The sequence below is a fragment of the Acanthisitta chloris genome, unplaced genomic scaffold (assembly GCF_000695815.1).
Source record: "Acanthisitta chloris isolate BGI_N310 unplaced genomic scaffold, ASM69581v1 scaffold31895, whole genome shotgun sequence".
NCBI lineage: Eukaryota > Metazoa > Chordata > Aves > Passeriformes > Acanthisittidae > Acanthisitta > Acanthisitta chloris.
Window position 1 is genome coordinate 16,197 of NW_008673717.1, and position 11,397 is coordinate 27,593.

Below are 11,397 nucleotides of genomic sequence, written 5' to 3' on the forward strand. Positions count from 1 at the left end.
ATGGTGTGTCTGCCCAAAAAATCCCATGGCAGCACCTGGAGCCACATCAGAGCCTTTTGTCCTTGCCATGACCTCCCAGCAGCCCAGAGAAGCTGTGGCTGCCCAATCCCTGGAAGTGTCCAAGGCCAGCTTGGATGAACAGCCTGGGCTGGTGGAATGTGTCCCTGCCCATGGCAGGGGTGGGAATGAGATGAGATTTAAGGTCCCTTCCAGCCCAAACCTTTCTGGGATTCTATAATGCACAGTGTCGTCAGGTTTATCAACTCCACAAAATCTGGGATACATCAAACACCAATACAGGTAAACCTTTGAGGCTTATATATAAATAACTATCTACATAAACCTTCACAACTGGATCCAGCAACAGTCACTGGGATTTTTCCCTTTCCCTGAGCTCACCTCCGGCACAGAATTAGATTTAGATCTCATTTGGATCCACATTTAAAGGCATTTTGCATCCCATGCTGGGCCTGACCACGGACCACAGCCAAGCTGAGCACGTGTAGGTGTTGGCTCTGCTACAGAAACATCATCCCATCCTTTTTTTTCCCCAAGAGCTCCAAGCTGACAAAGCAGCTGGCATGGAAAGATGCTCTGCAAGCTCCTGTCTCTGCACTGGATCACTCAGCTGGATTTTGCTGCGAGGGAGAAGACAGCACAGATCCCACCAAGGCTCGTGGAGAAGTTTTGGACCTGCTGGTGGATGCTGAACCCCCAACCTGCTGCTCTCCTGGAATATGGACCATGACCCTGCAAACAAACACAGCACAGACAGGGCCTTTTCCAGGACAAGCAATGCCAGCACAGCTGGAGTCTGGATTTCCTTGTGTCTTTGGGAAGCAGCTTCACGTCCGGCATTAATTGCTTTCCTAATTACTCCGTCTCCCTCCGCCGCATCTCGCACTGAATGACACTCTTGTTTTCCATGCTGGATCACCCAGGGATTTTTCCCAACCCTGTTTATTTATTAGCTGGAGTTACCTTCCAACCTAACCGGGTTTAATATTTGTGTTCCACTTGGCCAAGACTTTATTGACCGTGGAGAGGCAGAAATCACTGCCACACACCCATGACGCCGAGGTCGGGACGGAGCAGTCCAAGCCTCCTGGACTGACATCCCAAATCCAAAGGGAACTAAGGAAACAGCAGCCTGGGCATAATTTTTTCCTCCGTGCTGCTCCCAAAAGCCTGTTGTTGGCATTGAGCTTACTCCAGACATGCTGTATGTGCACATACATTCCTTGGCCATGCGATCAGACCGGAAAAGATTGCCTTCAGCCCAGGAACCGCAGCGGGAAGGAGGCTGGAAAAGCTGTGCAGGCACTGAGGAGAGAGAGCTGCAGGCTCCAGAAAAGCTGCAGTCAACACTTTTCTCTTTTTTTTTTTTGGGAGAAGTGGTGCTAAAAGAGGAACCAGCGCGGGACGTGCGGTTGGAAAGGCTGAGCTGGGGGTGGGGGGAAGAGCTTTATTTTGGGAAATCCCTCCTCTCCCTCTGCAAATCTCCCTGCAGGAGGACCTTGTGCAGCACCAGGGCCGGTCTGTGTGCCCAAGGCCCTCCCAAGAGCATTGTCACAATGCCACCAAACCAGCTTCTCACAGGTCCCTGGACTGGGAGGCACCACTCCCACCAACACAGCTGAGGTCTGCCCAGTCAAAGGGTGTCTGAGCACCTCACCCAGCTGGGGCTCACTCCCACCTGGAATTAGGTCAGCAGGACAATGCCCAAACCATATTCCAGGCTGGAGCCATAGATTCAGGCACTATCCTTGCACTCATACCCCACCACGTAAGGCAGGATGCTTTCTGGAGGGGCAGAGTCGCAACCCTCACAGGGAGAGTTTTGCTCCAGCCCCTCCAGTTTCATTGAATCCCATTTGGGTTGGAAGGGACCTAAAATATTCTCTAATTCCAACCTCCTGCCACGGGCAGGGATAGTTTTCACCAGACCACCCAAGCCTGACTCTTGGCGCCAGACAGACACCTTCTGTTGCCCTATGGACATGGCTCAGGGTTGGGTGAGCTTTGCTACTGCCTCACACTTCAGCCAGAGACATAAAACCTGCACATTTCAGCTTCAGGAGACATTTTCACCTTTCATTTGCAGCACAACTAGAATGAAAAGCTCCATGTCCAGACAGCTAACACCAAGACCCAGAACTGGGAATTCCTGTGTAAACCTCAACCATTCAGTGTAGCACAAGCTCAGCTAGTCTTGCCCTTTGTGTTTAGCCACTCCTTGCTCCCACCAAACATTCCCCTGAGTGGCCGTGGCAGCTTGGCATCCCACATTCCCAACACAGCTCCATGAATTTTGGCAACACCAGTGTGGCTGAGCAGTGGTGTGGCTGCTCCAAGTGCTGAGCATTCCGGCACGGATGCGCAGAGCTCTGCGCTTTGCCGAGCGCCGTCGGAGCAGGATGGGCTGGATGTTCAGGAGCTGCAGCAGGAGCAGGGCTGAGCTCCCAGCCTCCCCCCTGGAAGGCTCAGGCTTCCATGCTGAGCAGCCTCTCTCTGAGTGTCAGTCACTCACCGGTGCTGCACCGGCATTTGCATAATTCCAATTATGATTCCAAAAGGGGGAACAGGATTTGACAACAACAACTCTGCAGTGCCTGAAATGAGCAGAGGAGGAGGGAAATTGTGTCTCGGACCTTCATGGCCCTGCAAACACCTTCTGCTGGGTCTAGAAAACATGTCCTATGGGGAAGGGCTGAGGGAGTTGGGCTTGGTTAGCCTTAAGAAGAGGCTCAGGGGTGACCTCATGGCTCTCTGCAACTCCCTGACAGGGTTGGAGAGAGGTGGGGGATGTCTCTCCTGCCATGGCTGCAGAGAGAGGACTAGAGGGAATGGCCTTGAGCTGAGACAGGGGAGAGGCAGAGGAGATATTAAGAGAAATGTATTCCCTGTGAGGGTGTTCAGGCACTGGAATATTGCCCAGGGAGGTGGTGGACTCACCATCCCTGGAAGTGTCTAAGAGGCATCTGGATCTGGTGCTGGAGGATATGGTTTAGGGTTTAGGGATTTCAGCAGTGATAGGTTAATGGTTGGACCTCATGATCTTAGAGGTCTCCTCCAACCCTGATGGTTCTACGATTCAATGATTCTAAGGATGCAGCAATCCTGGGAGTGTTCCAGGCCAGGTTGGATGGGGCTTGGAGCAACCTGGGTTAGTGGAAGGTGTCCCTGCCCATGGCAGGGGGTGGAACAAGATAAGCTTTAAGGTTGTTCCAATCCAAACCATTCTATGATTCTAATCCAGATTTTGCCACTGGAAAGGGAAATCAATGTGTTTGAGGAAGAGTGAGGCCTCCCCCTGGCACTGCTCTGCCTCTGTCACCCCCCCATTCCCTCAGCCCTCATCCCCTGCCTCCCCAAGGAGCATCCCAGCTCCCACACCTTGTGCCTTTTCCAGTTTTCTCCTACACCTGGAGGCAAAAGGAAACCAGGAGTGATGGAGCCACCTGTATGTGCCCTTGGTGTGTTGAGCTATTGCTGCCTATGAGCCAGGAGCAGCAGGATATTTAATCTCCATGAGTCACCTCACCCTCCCTGTCTGCCATCTGCGAGTCCCCCTTCCTGCACTGCAGGTTTGGGAGCAGCCTGCTCCGTACCCACACAGCTGCGGCTGTCCCAGAGCCTTCCTGGCTGCTGTGGCTCACATTTCTGGCAACCTGGGAATGTCAGATGTTAAACACATCCACAGATCCCATGCCTTAAACAGCACCTGAGTTCCTAAGGGTGGATGCTAGGAGGTGGGTTGGAGCCCAGGAGGATTCTAATTCCCTCCTCTCTGGACGATGGAAGCAATGGCAAAATCCTCTAGGTCTATCGTTAAGCAACCTGAGGTTAATCAGGAATCCAAGGGAGGAGGAAACTGCAAGGAGAGGTATCAATTCATAAACCCTCAAGTGTTGGGAAGCTCCAGGTTTTCCGAAGGTTGAGAGCAGCCCTTCCCTTGAATAATACATCAGGCTGAGGAGTTGGCAACTGATGGGTGGAACGAGTTAATCCACAGATTCCGCTCAGATTCCAGCGCTCCTCGGGTGTCAACGTGATTAACCAGTTTCACTACTCCCAGCGTTTCCGGGAGCAGGAGTTGCTGAAGAGCGCGGAAAAGGGGAAGGAGAAGCTGTGGAGCCCCTTCTCCCCCGTGGCAGGGCAGGGCTGGAGGGACACTGGCCTGGTGTGGAGGCAAAAAGTGAGTGTAGCATTGGATCAAGAGTTTTCAGGCTGTGACCTGGAGGCCTTGGGTCAGGGAAACCCATAGGTGACTCCAAACAAGGTGAAAAAGCTGCAGCTTGCCCTCCTGGGGACATACATCCCCCTTCAAAAGTCATCATAATGGCCAGGAGGAAACCAAAAGTTGGGAAGTTTTGATGCTGTGGTTAAAAGTGTAACTTCCCGTCAAGGAGAAAATGCAGAGGATGATTTGTTCATGAGGCATCAGCCAAACAGGTATGGCAGGAGCTGTGATCCTGAGATTGCAGCTGCCAGGCTGCAGTAGCATTCCTTAAGCGAGAACACATCCCTGCCCTGCTCTGCAGCATTCCCAGCCCTCCCTAAGGAGGCCACAGTGCTGCAGACAGTGTGTCCAGAAGCAGGTCCAAGGTGGAGCTGTGCCTTTGGAGCTGCAGGACACGCAGGAGCAGCCCAGGAGCATCAGCAGCACCCAGATCCCAGCCCTGACAGTCACCTGGCTCACAAACACCACATCCTCCAGGTGTTTGGAGGCAAGGGCTGGAGGACTTTGGATTCATTAATGAGTCCAAGGTGGTGAGATGAGCTGGAGAGCCAGGGCAGCTCACTGGCAGCGATTCAGCGCCTTCCACGACGCAGTGCCCGATGTCAGCGGCTCTCTCATCGGCCCTGGCTGAGCTTGGCTCCTCTTCCAGTGAGCAGGTGCTGGGGGAGCTTGTCCCAAACCTTTGTGTCAGGCAGCAAGAAGTCACCAAGCACACCAGTGGTGTCTGCACTGTTGCTGCCCCTCACCTCTCTATCAAAAATGCTTTTATTTTCAGTGCTGAGGTGAAAACTGGTTGAGTGCAGGTCATCACAACCCTTTAGACTAAAAATACGAGGAACTCCATGATCTATAGGATGGAATTTGAACATGTCAACACAATGCAATGTGAACACTTAACAGACAGACTTGCTCTGAGGGGAAAGGTAGAGCCAAGTCCCTGCCTGGCCTGCAGACGCTCCCTGCTCCGTGGAGCGAGGCGGGAGCTGGGGTTGGTTACAGTCAGGGCAGCAGCCTGAAAGCCACAAGGACGTGATAGGAAAAGCTTCCCGGAGAGCTGGGTCAGTTCCAGGCTAATCCAGCCCCTGTGGGGAAAGGCACTGTGGCAGATGTGAGGCTAATGGGATAACTGCACGAGCACACCCCAGGCTGCTGCTGGGCAGCTGGAAGTTAGCAGCCACGGGGATAGTGATGCCCCACGATAGCTCCCTTTCCCTTTGGAAAATGGACAAAGCTCCTCAGGGCAAACGCAGCACATATTAACAGCAGGAGGACTATGCAATCCCACATTCCATGAGCAAAGTGCAAAGTCTCCCTCGGAGCAAGTTCAGCGAGCAAACTGTACTTGTGCCGCCTGCTTAGGTGTCAGCACCAGGCACTGCAGACCCTGGCACTCCACCCCTCATGGGATGAGTATGTTCTCCAAATGCCAATTCCAGTCAATGGCAGAGGTACCCCAGGGCTGGAGTTGGCCCTGGGTGCTTCCCTCCACTCCCCTCCGTCCCAGCCGTGATGATCCAGGCAGGTTCCTCCGTGGGCCTGGGGATGAGCGTCGCTGCAGCTCACGCATGCAAAGAGCAGCATGGTCTTCTCAAATAGTCCTAGTTAAGCCTAGGAAAACATTTCCTTCCCTTCTGCCAGGCAGCCCATCCTGTCTGTCCTACTCCGCAGTAACTGCAGAGGCTGAAGCTGGTGTAGGACAGCTGAGATTTTTCCCTTTTCCCTCCAAGATGTGATACAAGTCACTCCCAGCCCAACAACCACTGGATACAATGCAGCATTTGCTGCAGCTTTCCATGGGTTTTCCTCTCCTGCACTGATGACAGAGAAAACCTCTCCTCCTGCTCCATCAGGAAGAAACTTTGCGAAGAAGCCGGCACCAGGTCCAGGCAGAATTTCCCCCATTATAGTTCAAACAAGGAATCCATTCTAGGCATAGACATAGGAATAATTTCAGGAGTTCACAGAATCATAGAATCCCAGACTGGTTTGGTTGGAAGGACCTTAAAGTTCATCTCATCCCACCCTCTGCCATGGGCAGGGACACCTTCCACCAGCCCAGGGTGCTCCAAGCCCCATCCAACCTGCCCTGGAACACTCCCAGGGATGGAGCAGCCACAGCTTTTCTGGGCAACCTGTGCCAGTGCCTCAGCACCCTCACAGGCAGGAATTCAGACTGAATTTACACCTCAGCTTCCTCCTCTCCTCTATTTAACCACTGAGGGAGTTTCCACCCGCTGAAGGGCAGCTGGAGCACAGAGATAACTGTGTGGTGCTTTAAACGTTACCAGTTTCCAGGCATCACTGATTTTCACCTCTCACAACACCCATTAAACCCTGCTGAAGTGTTTTTCCAACCTAAAGCTGTCCTAGAAGATGCAACGAAAGAAACCAGGAACAGAGGAGCGAAGTGTGTACTCTGGAAGGGTACACTCTGGAGCCTGTTAAACCATGGAGAACTCAGCAATGACACATCTTGACTTTTTTTCCACCTCCTGTTTGAACGAGGCCAGAGATACCTGTTCTTAAGCAAGAGCAGAGCCACTTCCTGGACAACCCACCACATACCCCATTTCCCGCCTATAAAAACCACCTTCCGCACGAGCTCTCGGCGCCCTGACTCAGCCCTGCACCCTGCAGAGCTGACACAGGCCTGAAATTACACTGCTCTGCTCTTTGGGTGCTCCCAGTTTTGAAAGTGAGGTGGATTGTGGGGCTCCACCTTGGCCTGAAGGCCTGAAAGTGTCTGCCCAGACCTAACTCTGAAACCCAGACGTGAGCGGAGCCAGGGCCGCGCGCAGGACCTCAGAAGAGGAACGGAGCTAGTCACCAGAGGTGACACTCACTCCCCAGCAGCCCCTGGTAGCTGATGCTTCCCCATAAAGTGAGAGGAAAGCTTATTTTTTCATTCCAGAAAGCACCAAAGCTGAGGGGATTTCAGATTCCACATGTTAGCCCTTCAGGCTGGACAGATATGAGAAGCAAATCCAAGATAAAAGGCACAGGGAAGTGTGAGTCACTGTGCTCACACCAAGGCTGCTTCCATGCTCCAGAGCAAGTTCTGTGCTCGTGGCAGTCACCTCTCCCAGGTTGAGATTCCCAGATCTGGATTCCTGGATCCAGCAACACAGGGTTATAACCTCAGGACCACCACAGCTCTCCCAGCCCTTGTGCTCAGCTGTTTCGACAAAGCGACTGATTCTTTTCAAGGAGACACATTCCTTTGGGAAGACTTCTGTTAGGAGGGTTAATTTCCAATTAGGAATGGCAGGCACATTTTTTCCAAGCCCTATCCAGGAGGACCTGGGCCCTGTGACTGGGGGGAAGGAGCCCTGCTGAGCCATGAGTCACGGGGCGATTTGGGAAGGGCATTTTGAAACATGACTCACTACTACACTACTACAATGAGAGAGAAATGAGTTTCCTCTTTCTTGAAGCTTTGTCTCCGAACTCCAAGGAGCTTAATTAAGGCAGAGTAAATTCATTTACACAGCCACACCCTCAACTGACATCCAGGTAGACAGAGCCTAAACACCCTGGATGGGAAAGGCTTTGTGGCTGCCATGGACTCACTGCCCCTGCGCCCAGGTCCTCCCACCCAGCTGGATAATCATGGAACGGTTTGGGTTGGAAGGGACCTTAAAAGATCAACTAGCTCCAACCCCCTGCCATGGGCAGGGATGCCACTCATTAGACCAGGTAATAACACTTCCTGAGGATTCCGAAAGGTTCTGCAACAAGGAGACCATTCCCAGCACTGACACCTCACACCTGCAGGAGCTACTCCACCAGCAGAGCCCGAGCAGCCCAGCTCCAGGCCGGCTCCAGGGGTGTTGCTGTCATCCCACGGCCTCTCCCATGGGATGGCAGCTGTGGCAGTATCCATAGGGTGCTGCTCACATCCCTCTCCCCCTCAGCCCTGCTGCACCTGCCCAAGTCCTTTTATCGCCTCACTCGTGTTCTGCTCAGGCACCACAGAGTCCCAACGCCATGTCTGTCACTCCACAAACATCCCTACTCCCTCATCAGCCCTTTTGTCCATTGCTGCATGTTCTACACTGGCCTCAGAGCTTCCCTTTCCAAGCAGTTTCCTCCCTGGAACACGGCATTGTCCCCTCAGCGACAGCCCCTCACCTTCCCAAGTTACGTGGGACTGGCGTTAAGGTTGGACAACTCTGAACCAAAGCCTCACCCCTTTCCACTCCTAAAAACAGTAGCTCATCTAATTCTCCAAGGAATTCCAGCCAGGCTTCCAGCCTGGGAGCTCCAGAACAGAGCCCTCTTTATGCCACCGACTCCAGCACCAGATTGCCCCTTTCTGTTTCTCTCATAATTAAATATAAGTAACATACCAGGAGAGCTCCGCTGTATAATTGCTTTATTTTCTGCTTATTAGTTCTTTTACCAACACTACAGCCATATTGAGAACACAGAATTCCTGTTTACTTTTAGTCAGGGAGATCACAGGCCACAAACTCAGTCACTTGTCGGACACGACTGTAAACGCCATTCAAAACTCACTCCATAAATTCACATGAACACAGATCGATGCACTTGGAACTCCAGACTGGGTTTGTAAATCATCAGATTTCATACAGGAATTGCCACTTTATCCTGCCTGAGAGCTCGTGGTGAGGTTCAGCTACACCCTAGAAAGGACATGTTGAAAGTGAAACCTGTGGATTTCGAGCGGTAGCGACGGACGTTTATTCCTGACGTCTCTGCCACACGTTTCAGTAACTTTTTCTCCCCCTCTCCCTCCCTCTCCCCAAAAATAAGACATAAAAAAAAATCCAGAAGCATAAGCAGTTTTCCTTTCAGCTACAAAAAAACAGAATAACAAAGTTACTAAGGGAATACAAAATTGAAGTCAACTCAATGCAAGGTCTGCCCACAGGAAACCAACTCAGACGCAAAATGAAGGTATCGAAGTTTTCATGTTGACTGAGAATAGGTTTAAGAAAGTTCAAGAACCATTAATAGAGCTTCAAGTTTTCCAGTTTAGGCATTTACTTTGTGCTTGGCTATTTTATTGATGCTCCAGAAGAAAACAGTTAACCATATTCTTGTACTTTTTCAGGTTTTTATACCATCACATTTGTTTGTTACAGCAACAGGAAAAGAAAAATACAGCTAGAAAATAGAGCAATGATATTCCAATGGCAAAAAGCCTTGGATTAAAATAAACTAAACCTCACTTCCTCTTCTTCAGGGCTGAGATGGAAGAGTTATCCCTACACTGAGCTTCTGCAGGCTCTCCTTAACTCACCAAGTCAATCAATGCTCTATGTTCTAGCACCAAGAACCCATCCAGTCCCATTTGCAACCCACATCCAGAAAAGGCTTTTTTGGAACCTAAAAGTGCTTTGGAGTGTTCCAAAGCATTGGATTTCAGAAGTGAATTCAGCATTTGTATCTTCCCATACATCTTTGGTTAAGAGCTCCATGTACAACACACTCAGCATGCAGAGCCAACACTGCAGTCATGTAGTGTAATGCCCCTAAATTCCATGTAAAACTCATATCCTTGGAAAGAAATAAAAAGTAAGGAAAATAAAAGAAAATAAAAGCCATTTTCTTCTGGTTTTGTAGCATACATTCCTAGAATTCCCCAGTGGAGTTCGAACTCCTTGAGGAGATCTGAAGTTAATCCTTAAGGCTGAGTAAGAACCAGCTGCTTTGACATTGTGTGCACCCAGCAGTGACACTTGATTGAGATTTTATGCAAATACTCGTTCTGGGTGGGGTTTTTTTGGGATTTGCCAGTCACATCCACAGGCTGGGACATGGCAATCGAGCTGCTTGCCCTTTAACAACTAATTATGGAAGTTTACATTCACCGTCGATTCTCTCTCTCTCTCCTCTCCCCACCCTCATTAGTTTCTCAATGGGCTTCAGACATCCAACATAGTTTCCCTTTCCTACAGGACTACAGCAACAACCAGGACAGATGGAGACTCCCAGTGATTTGCAGGAGTTCAGTCCAGGCTTGGAGAACTAAAGCAAGGAGTGATTTCCCCAAAATGGCCATTACTGGTGTCAGAACCTCTGAACACCAAGAAAGCTCAGCATGGGACTTGCCCCTTCAAAATGGAAAAAGAAGGATCATTTCCTTCTATCAGGAATCCTTTTAAGGATCAGGCTCTCCAAGTGCCTCGTGATGAAAGCCAGAGGCACCTCAGAGCTAAATGTTTGCCTAAACACCTCTGATTTAAGGTAAAACTCGTTGCAAGGTTTTTATTGCTGCATCTGCTGGGAGGAACCTCCGCTCGGAGCCTGACACCTAACCCTGCAGCTCAACACCACCTCAAGTCGTGATGCAAGACAAAAACTGACCTGTACCTACCCTGGAACTACTGCATTGTTCATGTCTTACTGGCTATGTGGCTTGGGGGCTGCTTGGCATCCCCCCTCATGCATGACGTATGGGGTCAGAGCTTCCCAGCTGACGTTTCCAAGCATTCCCAGTGCCTGATATGCACTTTTGAAGGGTGTTACAGTGGAACTGCCAACTCTGTGCCCACTGCAGGCAAAGTTCCACCTCCTCAGCCCGAGCCCTGGAGCCAGGCTGAGAGTCACTGTTGAGTTACAGATTAACAGAACTCTTAGAAAAAGTCCTTGATATAAAAAGACAGACTGCAGTTGGGTTTGTTTTTTAAGCAATAACTTTCAGTTTACTAGATTGAGGTCGACCTAGCAACATATCCTGCATGGATGCAAAAAAAAAAAAAGTAGCAATCTACAGCAAAGTGAGAGAAGAGAAAGGAAAAAAATAATATATATATATCGTCAAAAAAAAAAATAGACCCAGAAAGGATACACTGAAAATGGAACTCCCTCCCCAACCATCCCCCAAAAGAACCAAACCAAAGGGCTATCGAGAGGGGGGAAAAAACAACCCAAACAAACAAAAAGAGTTACTTAGCAAGTCTACAATGTGTCCTTCCCCTGTCTGCTGGAAGTCTGCCATAGCATCTAGTGCTTGTGTCCGTGTCCCATTCGGAGGTTAGAGCATCCTAACGCCAAGCAGGAGGAGTTAAAACAGGAATCCAGTCAAAGGGAGCAGGAGAAGAAAGGTGATCATAATCCTAGGGATGCTTTTTATTTTCACTTTTTTCAGTAGAGAATCATTTTCTTCTGGAAAGCCACGTGGGTTA

General features: G+C 50.4%; 1 protein-coding gene across 1 annotated transcript in view; it reads left to right on the forward strand.

Moving 5' to 3' along the window:
• Positions 1–4,267, forward strand: part of LOC103802571 (protein-lysine methyltransferase METTL21D-like) — a gene marked incomplete at its 5' end in the record, with an annotated part of 20,120 nt that extends 15,853 nt beyond the window's left edge. The window contains one exon of the mRNA XM_009075055.1: positions 4,034–4,267. Within this exon, the coding sequence (XP_009073303.1) occupies positions 4,034–4,267 (234 nt within the window). The remainder of the gene's footprint in view (positions 1–4,033) is intronic.
• Positions 4,268–11,397: the final 7,130 nt, after the last annotated feature.